The 17,147-nt window shown below is 42.5% G+C and overlaps 1 protein-coding gene across 1 annotated transcript in view; it reads right to left on the reverse strand.

Moving 5' to 3' along the window:
* CSTF3 (cleavage stimulation factor subunit 3) overlaps positions 1-16,281 on the reverse strand; it is a 75,998-nt gene extending 59,717 nt beyond the window's left edge. Inside the window, exons 1-3 of the mRNA XM_018567960.1 lie at positions 16,088-16,281; positions 4,753-4,854; positions 4,546-4,641 (exon numbers count right to left, since the gene is read on the reverse strand). Of these exons, the coding sequence (XP_018423462.1) occupies positions 4,546-4,641; positions 4,753-4,854; positions 16,088-16,120 (231 nt within the window). The 5' untranslated portion in view covers positions 16,121-16,281. The remainder of the gene's footprint in view (positions 1-4,545; positions 4,642-4,752; positions 4,855-16,087) is intronic.
* Positions 16,282-17,147: the final 866 nt, after the last annotated feature.

The following is a 17,147-nucleotide window of genomic DNA, read 5'->3' on the forward strand; positions in this document are numbered from 1 at the left end:
AGTGGGCTGAATCATGCTGGCCATCATTCAACTGTGAAGACCAGCAGCCAGCCTCGCTGGAGAGTGGAGGTAGCAATTTTGTTTTTTTGGGAATGGGGAGGAGAAAAAGTTCCGCTTTAAAGGGGGTGAGGAGAATGTATTACATTTGTATGATCTCATCAGGACTTCTATACTGTACTAATCCTTATGTCATCACACAGAATAAGCAATGCTCACCTCTCAATACCCAAGCACAAGGAAAGTCTAGGTTTCCTGGAGCCTATTTAATACAATAAAGCCAAGCACATGGCTCAAATCTTAGAATGGTGTTGCCTTAAATTGGGAAGTTTGGATCCAACAGGAACTTATATAATGACTCCTAGAATAAGAAATCTGCATTCCTCCACCGCCCCTCATCGTGCAGTGCTCCCCCTCTCTTTTGGATGGTCTATATTTTCCAGAGCTACCCATTACTTCAGTTTCTGGGATTCTGTGAAACACAAGACATTCAAACTCATGTGAATTTTTTTTGTGCATCTCACACCTCTCGCACAAAAAAAAAAATCCAAAACAAAGTTTCAATCTCTCCTATAGCACCTCAATATGTTCAGATCCTATAGTCTGTTTCTTCCATTATTCTAGAAATGCAACAAACCACCCATCTCTCTAATCAGCAGGAGGCAACAACCACACAGCCAGAGAGCCTTGAACGGTCAGTTGTTCCAACTATTTTCTTTTGTATACTATAGAATGCCCGTTTAATCCTAGTAATCATCTCCCAATGTTACTTTTATGCATATCTACCTGTCTTTGGAACTATCTCCAACAGTACTATTCTCATAAATGAACTGTTGATTTCACTGCTGTAACTTGAAGAAAACAAAGAAAAAAATTGTCTATTTCTAGACAGTACAAGTACCTACAAATGTCTTACAATTACTCTAACACATGATTTAGACAGAGGCAGCAGCAGCCTGAGCCAATGAAGCCTCTATTGCTTTGCACAACATTGGCAGTTTACCAAAACGCGTGCATACACGGGAAGAATAGTGGGAAGACAACATGAGTGTGCTGATGATCCGTCATTGTCTAATCATGGGCTGGGGCAGATCCTAGACCAGGCTGTATTTCCTAAATGACGTGAAGTCAGTAGTGACAAACTTTACCCGCTGAAAAGAACAATACCTTTGCCAGGTAAACAGTTTGCAGAGGTATTTAACTGTATATTTTAGCCATGCGTCTTGAATTAGCTTTAAGTACTGTGAATAGCTGGGGGTCTATAAAAGACAGTCACCTGTGTTTATTAGTATTATATTGTTAAAACCCATTAAAAAAAATAATTGGATAGACTTGTAGAAATGTTTCAATACGAGTGCCATGAGGAAGAATGTGCATTTACCATGATCATTCTAGCCCCCTTTCCTTTTTTTTCCCATAAAGCCATACTCTAGCCAAGATATATTATTTTGGATAGAGTGAGGAATTGTCATTTGTCAAGTTTCGATCCCCTTCTATGGCGTCCACTGTAGGTGGATTTCCCCTTACTTTCTGCCTGTGACACCCATGTAAGAAATGTGAGGGTCAGCTGCCATCAGGACAGAAAACAGGTACATGAATAAAAACAGTTGTTCTAACCCTTTCCCAACCTACTATACACATGTTCTGCCTGTCAACCTTAGTGAGGTTTTCCCAGCATGGACAGTAGCGGATAGAGGCTTTAAGCATTCCACACCCTAAACAAAATAAAGTTTTGCAACACAACTCAGGAATACAATCATGACTCACACACTGTAGGATTCTCCACTGACTAGACAAGTCTGCATGTTTATAATTAGGTGAAGCATGAACTCTATGAAGCAGAGGAAACAAAAATAAAATAATGTGTGCGTCTCACTGTTAATCAAGAAACACCAGGGGTCCAAGAACTCATGCCACTTGAGGAAAAGCAGGAATCTCATCCACAGTTATCAAGATGATATTGATCAATCTATAGGCACCCTAATCCTCATTACAGTACAAACTGCTTTAAAACTACCTTTTGGGGAGTAAATGAAAATAAGGTTACTAATATCAAATATATTAAAAGTCAATTAACTGCATTAGTCTTTAAATGGACTCTTCCATTACAATAGGCAACTACCAGCATCTTTTTGTAACAGCAAGTTCTTAGAGCGGGGGGACTCAAAGTACTGGCCCACAGACCGTTACTTCTGGTCAGCAGACAGGGCCGCCAATCAGAGCAGTCTTTACAAGGGTACCACAGCAACTCCCCCTTGAGCGGCAAGCAGAAGACAAGCGGTGCGTCTGGTGGGGAGATTGTAATCCAAAGTGCTTGTTTATTCAAAATGTCATGTCCTCAGAACGAATCCCCAGGAGAGATTATCTCCTGGGATGGACTGACCATTTGGGCACTGCCTGAGGGCCCGTGGCCAGGAGGGGGCCCGTGGCCAGGAGGGGGCCCGTGGCCAGGAGGGGGCCCGTGGCCAGGAGGGGGCCCATGGCCAGGAGGGGGCCCATGGCCAGGAGGGGGCCCAGTTGCCACCTGAAATTGAAGAATTCCTGACGTTTCTTTTGTATTACGACAGCAGCCACGGTCAGAATACCTGAACAGAACTGGCAGCTCATTGATTGCCCGCTCTGTTTGTACAAAGATTTTCTGACTGGCTCTTTTGATCAGCTAATCAAGGGATGCCAGACGAAACCCACAGTGTATGGCCATCCTTAAAGCTTTTCAGAGCACAATTAAGTAGTCAATCATCTATCCCCTATCGCTAGAAATGTTGGGTACATACATAACATGCAAAAAACAATTCGCTCTCTTCGAACTCCGTAGCCAACCCAAACATCCACACCTACGCAAAAAAAACTCAGCAGACCTCCACTGAGGTCTGCTCAACAGTCACATCATACACATTCAAATGTCATCTGAGCTTTTCTACCACCTAAAAACTGGCAACAAGCTGCAAATACAGTACAGAGGTAAATAGGATCACAATGAAAGACTCCAGAATACTCGATTACCCAACAAACCCAGATATGTGCAAGTGCATGTTTGAAGATCTCACTTCCGAGGAACAAATATGTACCTTTATGCACGGCCAACTTTAGGCCTTCCACACACAGCTGTGAAATTCATATAAATGCAAGCTGGAGCGACAGATGTGTAACATTTTTATATTCTGCACTCAAAGACAATGAATCTGATTAATAAAAATTTGATATAGAACACTCAAATGTTCAACAGCTGTACTCAAGCTACAGTTTTTTTAGACCCCCTCCCCAATCATGTAAAACAATGTTCACTTTGATTAGTGTATAAATAAAGAAATGCTCAAATGGAGAACTAGGAATTGTGGTGGGACAATCCAATTAGAGATCCATGATACCACCTAAAGATAGCCTGAGTAAAGTTACTTTATCTATACATATCTGTACTTTCAGGCCCTTAGGCCTCGTTCACACCAGATGCAGTGCGTACCGGCCCGATTCTGGCCAGAACGCACTGCCTCGCATTGTGGCCGGCTCACTTTTTTGTGGAGCAGGAGGGGGTGTGGCGGTCAATTGAAGTGAATGGTACCGTAGCCACGCCCTCCGGCAGGACGGGATCGCAAGGCACATTATGCCTGCTGTCCGGTCAAAATGCTGCAAGCACTATTTTGTGCCTTGCAATCGTGTGCAGCCAACAGTGAGCCGGCCGCAATGCGATGCAGTGCGTTCTCGCCAGAACACACTGCATCTGGTGTGAACGAGCCCTTACTCTCTTCACCTATCCTGATGCGGTATACGTACACAAAACGTTAACAGAGATGCCAGAATTGCCATCCTTTCAGTAAGGTAGAACAGTTCCAAATAGTGCCCTATTATCTTTTGTTGTGAATTTTTTTTAATGTTTGGTGACTAACAAAATATATAATAACCATCAAACATGTGGTAAGCTCTCTGAATGTTTTTCTATATTTTATATGTTTACACCTCAACAAACAGCTACCTTGAGACCAACAATCTTTGTGTGTTTGTCAGTGTACCACAAACCTTTTAAATAGAAATTATGTATCTGTGGAGGTGATAAACTGCTGGAATGAAAGCTGCAGGAAGAAATGTTGGTTATTCTCATGCATAACATCAAACTGCATAATGCTAAAAAGAAATACACGTTATTATTTTAGACCACCCACATGAAAACATTACACAATATTTTATTACAAAACACTACTTTTCCTGGATACCATTCAAAATATTTTGCAATAGTATTAAGTGGAAATTTGATTAGATCTAACAATAAATGACACAGGAGGCAATAAATTGACACGACAAATAAATAAAAGTCTAAAGCACTCCATACAATTAAAATGTTTTAATGTTGTTGCAGTATCACTACGCAACAATCATCAGTGTAGTAACACTTTAGCAAAGGCAGCAGCTAAAACTTTAAACCCAATTTACAAGGAAAGAAGAGTTATTGAAGGTAATTTGTCCTACTTGTGTTGACCGCTATTAATAGCATAAATTCAATGTAGTGTAGTGTTTGCAAACCCACAAAAAAGATAAAAAAAAATTAATATTAACCTCTGCTTCAATGTAAAGTTTCCAGAATCTGCCAGAACTTGGGAACTGGGCCACTAGGCGCTCATATGTCTTCCGGGCTTTGTCTATAGGCTGATTCTAAAATTTGAATAAACAGTACGTACAAAATTACAGAGGTATACAGACCATGAGAAATGTTATGCCATTACTGGGACTGAGAGAACGTAATGTAATCCTATGTCACTAAACCTGTGCCTCTCGAATGAGAATGCTCCAAGCGTCAAGGTCATATGGGTTATCTTCCAACTTCTTTTCTGCCTTCTTAACCTTTTCCGGAACGTACTCTGCAACCTTTGCAAACAAGAAAAAAAAAAGAAAGGAGAAAAAAAAAAAAAAAAAAGTTAAAACTTGCAAATAATTGACTAAATACTTGCAGATAATTGACTAAATCATTTGTGTCTATTTGATACACAAAAAACTAAAAAGTGAATTGACGAAGCTACAGTCAAGGACTCGATCCAAAGAGTAAGTTGAAAAAGAAAATCTACTCCAATTATCAGCATGCATTTAAATAAAAAGTGACTGCAATTCAAGATCTACCATTGAAATTAGGACATGACTAAGGTGCCCAGTAAATATCAGACAAGAAAGGTCACTTTCAACTTTATTTCCTTTAACGCTCCAATGTAAGTTGCTGCCAAGAGCAAGGTTAAAAAATATCCGTTGGATATTAAAGTAGATTTACAATCTGACATTTCGTTTGCTAAAGCACTGAGGGGAATTTATCAAAAGGGGAGCAGACAAAATCTGGAGCAGCTGTGTATGGCAACCAATCAACTTCTTTTATTTTCAAAATCTTACCTGAATAAACTGAAGAGAGAAACTGATTGGCTGCTGTGCAAAGCTGATCCAGATTTTGTCTGCTCAACTTTTTATAAATTCCCCTCTGTGTATCTAACAGTTAGGCTAGGATCACACCGGAACTACACCGCACGACACCCGTGACGCACAGTCCTGCACAATGCAGGCAGCGATTGCCACGTGGCCCCATTGATTTAAAGCGACACTTTTTTGCAATACATGAAGCGCGGCTGTTTTAACCGCGATTGTGTTCGGAAGCATGGGTGGAATCGTGGCCTGGAAACCGTGCAATCCGCCCGGCGCGACTGCGGTGCCATTAGAAAATAATGGCACCCACAGCGCAATCAGTTCACACCTTGGCAACTCCTGTCCGCGCAGCAATCCGCACGGAATTGTGCACGATTGCTGCGCCTTAGTGTGAACCTAGCCTTATAATTTTTTCATTAAATACTGGTTTATGCTCCGGTCTGAACGGGGGCTACAGAAATAAAATGGCAATTCTTGATATGTGCGCTTTAGTGGACAGAGTTACGCATGACGAAAACACCAATGTGTTAACGGGGCCTTTCAGTCACATGTCTACATATCTGCCTAACAGCGTAGACTACATATCTTTTGTCTAAACCAGCTTCCCGATAGTGACAGACAATTCCTGTCCAATATTTGTTGGCATGGCCACTTGCAGTCTCCACCAGGGGCATATGGGACAGGGTGACAATGCAGGAATACAATCATAACAAAAAAGGATCTTTACGGCAGTGTCACCAGGTACTATTTTAAGTAAAGCTGTAGAACATAAGAGAAAAAAACTTTGCAATTACATTAAAATGTTAAAGTAATATGAGATTTTAGTGACTGAGTTTAAATCTACATTAATACCTAGTAGTAAAAAAAAATGCAGCTTGACGTTGGCTGCATAGGTGAGAGTGATGAAGACATCGGAAACCAATAGTAAGGGATATGGGTTCATGGTCAAATCAGACGTAGACCGAGCCACCCACAGCTGAGGAAACTGTTAAGTTGCCTCATTTGACTTACTATGATTAGAAACCCACAAAACCCAACATCAGTGACCTTATTATATATTGGTGTGACCAATCTGGCAATAATCAGCAGTGCATTCAAGATATGAAGTGACCATTGTCTTGGCAGGGAGGATTTGATGGCCAAATTTGGCATTTTTTTTCCTAGCAACAAACAGGATTAGTGTTTTATACGTTGTTTAATAACCTAGCATAGCTATGAGTTATAGAATGCTACTCAGACACTTCCCTGCTCATAATGGCAATCGTATGCCACAGAAATCACACAAGTGAAAGTTCTACTAAGTAATCTTCCAGGCATTTGCGTTGTAGGAGGTCAAACAAATAGTAAAGCATGCACTAACTGTAAATGCCAAATCACCATTAAAAAAAAAAAAAAAAAAGAAAGTGGAATAATTAGCAAACACACAAATTTGTAATGCGAGCACGTAGAAAACCAATGCTGAGAGTTAATTGCAGGCACCAAGAGATACCGGTGGCGAACTTCAATTATGCTCAGCATAATTCATAGGTTGCCTAAATAAGAAATAGCACCCACTTACTGAGGATAGGTTTATATTTGCCGAAATGAGTATCTTTGGTTTCAGGTCTCCCCTTTTGGACCAGCTTCTTTTGGGTTGTCCAGATGGAGCCACATCACTCGGACAAAATTCTACCAGTGTATGGCCAGCCCAGCTTTAAAAGTCAATTCCCTAACTCACCACCCTACCACCTTTTGGCTTGTCAATGCCCCCTTCTGGAAGCCTCTAATTACACTTTGCTGGCCCAGCAGCTCCATCCCTTTCCTCAACTCCCCACATAACCTTTCATGTCGTTGCTCGGGGATGAGTGAGAAAGGGGGGAAATGATACAGGGTGTCACCTGAGTGACAGCTCTGAGTTTGCTGGGGCTGCTCAAATCACATTTCAAAACTAATACCAAAATTCTTACTCTTATTCTCTCAAAATGGGTAAAAACTAAACTCCTTTTTACATCTCTGCATTTTAAATTGAGATAAATGGAAATGCATTATAACCCATGTCAACAGCAGGTTAACATGAGTGGTGAGGACTTTCATTGATTTCAACCGAAAATTCATAAAGGGAAAAATGCAGCGATGTGCAGAGGCCCTAAAGTTAAAAAAGTAAAATATTTGCATGTGGATTGCTGTGCAAAGCATTAGAAAACTGTTCAGCTCAATGTGATGACACTCTTTCTCCAAGTGTGAGGGGCAGCTATACAGTGGATTTGGGGAGGCCACTATAAATTTTTGGATACTCATAGTTACTGTAAGTGGATCCTAGAACTGCCTTAACCTTTCATCAATATTGCATACACAGGAGTCATCAGCAACAGGCCAATTGATGTAAAATATCCCGATCCATTTAGCTGCAGAGAAAGATGCAGTGTCCCTAAATATCACTATTACCCTTGGCAAACCATGTGCAGGTTTTTAAATTAATGATCTGTAGACAGGGTCATTACATGTAGTTGCTATTCTCAGTCACCTTATGAGAACATATGTATAAAATATCAGACCTTCCTAAAGCCTTAAAATAGACTACTGTATTAAAAATGCAAATGTTTTACATACGGAATCAAACCACTGTATTAAATGTTTACCACAGAACCTTTTTAACAGAGAGCTTAAAAAGGTGAATCAGAGGTGGCCTTTTGGGAATTATAGACCCTGAGAAACCAAAGATGAGGCAAATTATCTATATTATAAACAGGAAAGAAGCTAACTACTATTATTACATTTCCTGTATTTATCAACAAGCCAACACTAGCTTTTCTCCAGGGAGGATTAAACACTACATTCTTCCCCAGTGGCTCCTTCAGATGAAGAACTGTGATCCTTTCGGAAAGCGTGGGAAAATAATAACACTACAGCAGCAGCGCTAAAACATGATGTTTGCAATTTCTAACACATTTGTGTATGTTGATTACGATGTGTAGTAACACCTCTAAACGTAGACATCAGTCGTCACCCACCACGACATGAAATGTAAAAGCAGAACTGCAGGCAGAGAGATCGTTATGGTGTACTAAATGTCTAGTTCGCTAGCCTGTACCTCAAAATCCATACTTTCCTTCATCTTCCGCTGTATATCCTCCCCCTCCAGATACGAGAGGGGAGAGTCTCGGATGGAAGAGATAGTGTTATTTATTCAAGTATTCTGTAACTGGTTCAAAGAATACACAGCGTTCTGTGAATGGCCAAGGGAAAAGGGGGGTGGATTAACTACACTAGCACTTCCATCTTTGAGACGCTGCTCTCATATCTGGAGCGGGCCACAAGTACAGAAGGAGCAGCTCCTCTACCACCGCCATGCCACGAGACCCGAAATTCCCTAATGAAAACAGGTAAACCTCAGAATGGACATCAGCCTGGCGGAAGAACGCTGGAAGTCTGTCTCACAACCAAACAAGGGGAAGAGAACCAGACACTGAAAAAGGGTCCACTGAGAAAACAGGCAAAGCAGATAAGCACACTCAGCACAGCTGCACAGAGGGGGACAGCTCACTTCAAGGCCATCCAGTCAAGATAAAATAAACATTGCGCAGACCTGGACGGTAAGAAACACAATCAATAACTGAGAGACAAAGGGGTGGAAGGGGTTTTTAACCACTTAAAGAGCGAGGTGTTTCACCCCTTCCTGGCCAGGACATTTTTCAGTGTTCAGCGCTGCAGTACTTTGACGTTTATTCCATCATGCAACCCTGTACTGAGATTTTATACCATTTTTTGGGGAGAGATAGAGCTTTATTTTGGTGGTAATCACCACTGGGGTTTTTATTTTTGACTATACAATTTAAAAAGTACCCTAAATTTTGGGGGAAAAAACCTGTTTCCCTAATAAATGTTATGAAACATTTATCACCCCAATTGTTTGCCAAAATTTAAAAGACGGGGTCACGTCCGGTAAATAGACAAAACATGGCAAGCGTTAAAATTGTGCGCGCCCGCGAAAATCGCAGAAAACTACCATACCCAAAATTGGCCATAGGCGACATTTTAAACGCTTTTACCACTCATCAGTTTAGTGTTATCAGTAATGAATGGCCCTAAAATTATTACTCATTCCGTCGTTCGCGGTGATATGGAACATGTGCGGTGTAATGGGTGGAATCGTTGTTTTCGCACGTTGGCGCACCAGACGCATGTTTGCGTGTGTATGTGGGGGGCAAGGGACTTCCAGCTCCCCCGTGTCTGTCCGCGCCGCACCGGATCTCAGGACCAGCAGCAGCGCCGGTACGGGGGGCGCACACCCGCAGCCAGTACGAGCGATTGGGCGTCTCGAGAAATGCCTGATCGCTTGCATGTAAACATTCACACCGAAAAAGGACACAAACATCACATGACTACCTGGAATTCATTAAAAGGAGAACTATGAGGTGAGTGCTTTTCACTCACCTCATAGTTCTAGCCGACCTGTGACAATGAGACTGTCACAGGTCGGCTCAGTAGATCAGGGGGTGAGCGAACACATACCGGGTTCGCTCGCCTCTCGATCCTGTCACGGCTCTCTGCCGTGACAGGGGGAGGGTCTGGATTCCCCTCTCCGATCTGCCAGCGCTGACTGGCGGAACGGACGGGGGAGGGGGCGGGTACAGCTGGCTCTGCCTCTAGATAGGCAGAGCCAGCTGTCACTCCCGCAGCTGGGCGGATCCCGTCATCTAAATCGTGATCCGCTCCGGCGTCTCAGTATACAGCGAGCTGTAGCTCGCGGTATACTGAGCTTAGGGTAACGGGAGGACGCTAGTTTGTGTCCTCCCGTTACCCTAAGGAGAACTACGGGGAAAAACACTGACCCCATAGTTCTCCTTTAAGAAAAAAAAAAATTATAAAGTAACCACCATAATCTTTAACCAGTTGACATCCGCGGTGTTAAACCCGCTTCCCATCCCGGCCATTTTTCAGTAATCAGCGCTGTGGTACTTTGACATTTATTCCGTCATGCAACGCTGTACTGAAATGAACTTTATATCATTTTTTGGGGACAGATAGTTAAGCTTTAAATGTTTGTAATTATGATTAATCGTTATCAATTTGTGTATGGTGCTCTGGCAGCGGGCTCTTGGTCATGTGGTCTCAGTCTAACCAACCAAAACTAGCCAAAGGCACAGACCGCATCGATGGAGGGTGCATGGGGGTATTTAAACTTTTCCATCGCTATACTCATCCCAACAAGGGTGGTAATGTACTTTCATGGTTGTGTATAGTTATAACAAAACTGTAGTAGGAATTCTGGAAAATGCAAAGTGTTGGACAGAAGCCAAGAAACACAAGTGGTATATGGATGTCTGCCAACTGCTCAATCTGAAAATAAATGCTGGATTCATATAGCTTGTTTATTTACTTGGATATGGACAATTTGAAAGGGTTCACCCAACTATAACACTCCTACTTAATGACAACGTTCCAAAAACTCTACCACAACCATTTAATTGCCACTCATATCAATTTTCTATCCCAAAGATCATGCAAGCTCCTTCATGGGATTCTACAAAAACAATGGAATTTCTGAACATTAATCAATACTCATGCAATCACTAAAATACTAGTTTTGAGCATAGAACCTTAAGTACTTACAGTGAAACCCCAGACTTTTTTTCTTATAGCAGAACCTCTGCCAGGATTGTACTGTCTCCCAATGGGAGACTTGCCCTCTATATCTGCCCTGGTGAGAGGTGTTCATGGAGACATGGAGTTAAGCTGACCATACCACTAACATTTTCATTGTTCTACCCACAGGCTGAATGAAGAAAATATAACTGATTCCGCCATCAATGTTTGATCGAGGAATCTCCTGCGGTCTTCATTGTATTCTGACAGAGGCCACCAAATTTGGTTGTCGGCTCTGTTCATTTGAAGACTTTCCAACTGGCTCCTCCCATCAGCTGATCAAAGGATGCCGGCCAAAAGGGTGCCAACAGTGGCACTCACTATGCAAATTTTGGCCAGTTTATGAAGAACCAGCCGAAATTCTCAGTGTATGGTCCAGCTTTAGAGGAAATTGCTACTATTGGGAGGCAGACAGCAACACAAGTCTGCAAGATGTTCTAACCATCTCCAATACTGGCAAACTAAAATAAATTGGCTGCTCTGTTTGATCATACTCAGACGTGCGCAAAAGACAACTATAGACTACAAAAATTGGAATAGCTGATCCTTACAATACTATCATTTGATGAATCTGCTGGACCCTTCAGTTCTATATCTACCATAAGGCAGGGTTAAACTCCTAAAGCCAGTTTGCCAGCATTCATATATAATCACTGCCGGTGTCAAACTTGTTAGAGCCGCCTGTATTACTGCATAAGAAAGCACAGGGACCCCATCACCTAAAAGGTGCCTACCATTTCCTGATTTCTTAAAGCTTAAATTTAAGAGGATATGAAAGACAAATACATGCAGCTATGTAATATATGGGATTTTTTTTATCAATGCAAGCAGCATAACTAGCTGAATTTAAAAAAAAAAATCAGCCAGTTAAAGTCCCTGCAAATCAGAGCTGGAGTGTGAGATATAGAAGCAGCACAAAATGGCCATCTGTGCATGTGCTGACAGGAAGAAAGCCGACAGGAGGACAGAGCAGAGTCACAGGCAAGCTTATTACGGTGCTGTTCATCCTTCCACTGTCCAGTTACAGGCAAGTCCAGAGCAAGCAGGGCTCTAAGGAAATGGGCTGAATGATGCTGGCCATCAGGCTGAAGACATGTAATAGCAGAAAAAAAAGAGGGAAATTTATGGTTTGAAATTAAATAGAGCAACAGAAGCGGATTTTACTATTTTATTATTAAGTATTTTTGAGATATCTGAAAAACAAACAAGTTTAGATCCAAATTAAAGCAGCAGTTGGCTTCCTTGACAAGGACAATCCAACAATTACCAAAGTCTCTTAACACCAAAATTTTATTGAGCTTGAATCTACTGCTGGCAATTACAGAACATCATTACACACAATATACACCATTGAATGCATTACATTTAAAGACAGCTCTGAAAGCCAGGGGGAATTACTTCCTTCATACTTTATATGAAATACAGTGGTGGGAATTTATCAAAACTGGAGCAGACAAAATTTGGAGCAGATTTGCACTGCAGCCAATCAGCTTCTCCCTCTCATTCAAAGCTTAACTGAGCAAACTGAAGAGAGATGCTGAATGGTTGCTACGGGCAACTGCATCAGATTCTGTTTACTCCAATTTTGATAAATTCCCCCCACTGAGTCTATATTTATGCAGGGTTATACCCAAAGTTTGGGCGAGGGTGAGCAGGTATGTTACCAATAGCAACACCCCACATTTTGGATGAAAGCTGGGTTTTCAATGGGTACCATACATTTTTATTCTATTTTTACCACATAGCCTATAGACATTTTAGCTGTCATCTGGTTCCTAAAAGAGGTTTGAGTTTGAGCCTATTAAAAATTAATTTCACATAAATACAGTAAACCTATAAGAAAAGAAATGCATACCACACTTGCTGTAAGCAAACCTGACCTGTTCACGCACAGCACATGTTTTCACAACAGACCACCTCCAGAGGGACCGAAGAAATACACATGTGCGCTCATCTAAATGATTGAGGCATTGCCTTGCAGCAAGCATTTGCATTCAACCGCTGCACTATGGGAGAATAAAGCTAGCTACACATCACCATCTGATTGTACTCTGGTGTTCTAACATAATCTTAGAATGCGTTAGAATTCTGGACTGCACTACTGTGCAGTGTAAAACTTTAGGTCAGTTATCCACCCCTGGACTACCTGGATGCTTATATACTGTACTGAACAGATTGTTTAGAAAGGCATTCATATAACCTAGCAGCTGATAAACACAAAGGCGAACTCACTGACTGTAGCGTTAACAAAATAATCTGGCTACTAAGAAGCAAGATGGACAGACAAGTGAAACCCATACTATTTGAGCAGAAACATTTCAATGAAATTTAAGAATTTCCAACATTCATCAATACCATCACATTACCGGCAGTTTACTACCAGCATAAGAAGCTGTTTGCACATTCACTTAATAGTCAAAAAAGGGCAGAGAAGATATCATCTTAATCTAAGAATAAGACAAATTGTGCAAATCCCCCATATAAGGTCAGATTTAGCACAATAGTACATGATCATTGTTACAACAGTAAAGTCACCATACAACCGAAAATGACTCTTACCTTTCATCATTTTTTTTCCTTCTAATAATTGTATCTTAGTACATGGCGCTGTTCAATAGCTTCAGCCCGGGAATGACAGCTGCCACTGGCAAGATTCTGCAGACGGCAGCTGAATGTAAATACAGCAGGTAGAGGGCTGGTGCAATAGCCAGCCTGCTATTGGCCATTTCAAATTGCAATAGCAGGCTGGCTATTGTACCCGCCATCTGCTTGCTGTGCCCTCCTCCCAGCGTGGAAGAGAAAGCTAGGGGATCCACCCAACTAATCGATAGAGAATAGTTGACAACTATCCTCATTATCAATTAGTTGGTTGAAGCCCTGTACAGCACACACTATATTATGAGATGAGGAGAGTGATGAGGTGTTCTAACACTTTCTGCAGGACGGTGACAACACTGAATCCCCATAGAAACAGAAAATGTGTTATCCCCTAAGACAGGAAGCAGGTTACTGGTAGGCTGAACAGGTGGAAGTAAAGGAAAATATAGCCTGAAAAAAGAAAACTATTGCACCCATATCTAGAGACAGGTAAAACGTGTTTTGGCAACAGGTATTAACAAAAGCCTTCGTCAATGCCGGTTAACTCTATCCACTCCAATTCCTACATCCAAAAATGCATTGGAAACAGACGGAGGCCAATAAGGTCCATGTACGCAGGATGCATGTAAACATTTGCACAAAGGTTTACATGCATACAGCATTAAGGAACAACTCTAGGCACATTAACGTTAACCTTTGCAATGGGGTTACCCGCTCGTTTTGGTCTAAAAAAATATATATATTCACCCAATCGTCAGTCCCACCTAGCTGCTAGACCGGTCCCTGCAACCTCTTCCCCCCTGGGTTCTGGCAGTCTAAGGATCAGTGACATTTTCATTGACTTGCAATGTATATAAGGATGCTGAGGAACTTTCCACAGCCGGAGCAAAGGAAGAGAGGTGAGTGGTTACATGCGCAGGACTGAGGATCAGGTGAGTATGTTCTTTATTTTAGACCCTAGACAACAATGAACACTTAACCCTTGCAGTGCAGAGGGTTATTTACATGCCTGGAGATCTTTAATGTTGAACTCCATAAGCAAATATTACCCAAATAGAGGAGTCATGTACTCTTACTTTGATCTTAGTGTGCTTTGTTTCCACATCTCTGCAGCAATCCACTGTGAAACTTTCCCTCTGTGCAGGAGCTTACTGTAATAAAGACCAGTCACTGCTGCTCTTTCTCCTTGTGCAGAGTGACTGGTCTTGCAGGCAACCTGTAATGAGTGGCTGGCCCGCTCGGTGCACAATTTATGTACAGCACACCGATTAGGTCACCACTAATTTTATGAGAAAATAACTGGGGCTCGCAAAAACTGGAGCACACAAAGTGGATTTATATCCTCTCTCACAACTAAGGAATTTGTTCCAATGAAAGCTTGTGTCAATGAATTCAAAATGAAAGCTTGTGTCAATGAATGAAAGCTTGTGTCTAGAGTTCAGCTTTAAACACAGTCATACAGTGGAGACCGACTTTATGCAGCTCCAGATTACCCAGCTGTGTCTATAGGCCTTTATAGCATATTGTACAGATGCATAAAATGTATGCATTACAGATAGAAACACAAGGGGGGATTTATCAAAAGTGGAGCAGGCAAAATCTGGAGCAAATGCCCATAGTAACCAATCAGCTTTTCTCTTCAGTTAGGTTACGCTTTGACAATGAAAGATGGAAGCGGATTGGTTGCCATGGGCAACTGCACTAAATTCTCTCCGCTCCAGTTTTGATCAATTCCCCTCAATGTATTTTGTGCCCACGTTAATGTAGTCCAAGACCTTATGCGCACGGGCACATTAGGCCGTATTAAACAAAACCCAAGAGTATATTTCTGCACCCGAGATACACAGCTGTGGCGTACAACCACCCAAAGTAATGAATGGCTGTAGGCGTCTATAAGCAGTTAAAGGCTGGGTGCAGTCTGCAACAAGCAGCGGCCTAATTCCACATACAACCCAGCTACATCTATTCATTACTATGGGCATCTGTGCATCCTTGTGCGCAGAAACACACCAGCAAATTACATTATGCAGACTTTTGCATGAAGCATTATCCAGCAAAGCCAATCAGAGAATTAAATGGCTTCTACCAAGTGCAGGCCTGGTGAGGGGCCGTCATGGCAGGTAAACACCGTACGTTATCAGGGGGAGGTAATGGGTGGACTCTGACACGGCCCTGTTCGCCAGCCCCACACACGGCCCTGTTCGCCAGCCCCACACAGAGAGCACACACGGCCCTGTTCGCCAGCCCCACACAGAGCGCACAAACGGCCCTGTTCGCCAGCCCCACACAGAGCGCACAAACGGCCCTGTTCGCCAGCCCCACAGAGGGTGCACAAACGGCCCTGTTCGCCTTTCCCATAGAGAGCACACAAACGGCCCTGTTCGCCTTTCCCATAGAGAGCACACAAACGGCCCTGTTCACCATCCCGCCTCCTGCACAGTACACCGCGGTCCCTCCCCCTAGCGCTCCTCACCTGCTCAGTCGTGCTTTCCCCAGTGGCCATCATGTCTCCAGCGAACCGTACACCCGAGCACGTCCTCTCCGCGCCTCACTCGAACCAGGAGCACCCTCCTCTCCCCCAGCCTCAGCCGCCCACACAGGACGTCGGATAAAATGGCGACCACAGGGAAGAAGCCGCTCCGTCCGAACTGCGCCGAGATCATCCAGCTGAGCTGATTGAGAAGGGAGCCACCGCACGGCAATAGGCGGTACTGCAGCTGTGGAGGACTGCGGCACAGCGCCACCGTGAGGTGGATTTGAAAAATAGCCGCAGTGTCGTTCCATTATGCATGATGATAGATGAGCCACCAGATTCGTGTGTTCAGGGGAGTGACAGGAGGAGGGTGTAAACGGTTTTAAAAGCATATTTTACATTGAAATATGCATGCTAGCCATACATTAAAGTGTGTGTTAAGCTTAAACCTTTTTTTAGTTTTGGATAGAGTGGTGAAGGGTTAAAATGACTGCCAGTATGTACAGTAGTTTTCTGTGTACAATTGGGGAAATTTCCCACCACTTTCTGTCCCACAGGCACAACAGGAAGTAAAGAGCTTCTTTGCTTCTTTGTTGCAGCAATTCCTTGTTTGTGGAACAGGTTTTCCCATTGGAAGATTTCATCTTACTTCTTGTTCTCAAGATAACTATACAATTATGGATTTCCGATCAATTTCTTTCTCAGTGATAATGATCACCAGTATAAATATGGGATACATCTCCCCCATGGTCACACAACCAGCAATACAAACTTCATAGGTCTAACCCTTCCCTACTCTATGCAAAACTAAAAAAACGATTTGCCTAGAGATAGAATTTTAATAAACATTGTAAGCATAATGAAAGAAAATCTTACATTTTGGGTTGTCATCAGAACAGGAATGGATGGGAAATCTTTCAAGGGGGGCACTAGTTCTGGTGACCCTGTTGACCAGCAGGGATCTCCTCTTTCGAGGGGTTTCCTCTCATTTCCGGTTGTTACTATCAGACAGGATGTGAAGGGAAATCTCTCCAATGGGACAGAGAGGGCAAAAAAAAAA

Source organism: Nanorana parkeri, unplaced genomic scaffold (assembly GCF_000935625.1).
Source record: "Nanorana parkeri isolate BGI_ZX_2015 unplaced genomic scaffold, ASM93562v1 scaffold30, whole genome shotgun sequence".
In the NCBI taxonomy this organism is placed as follows: Eukaryota; Metazoa; Chordata; class Amphibia; order Anura; family Dicroglossidae; genus Nanorana; species Nanorana parkeri.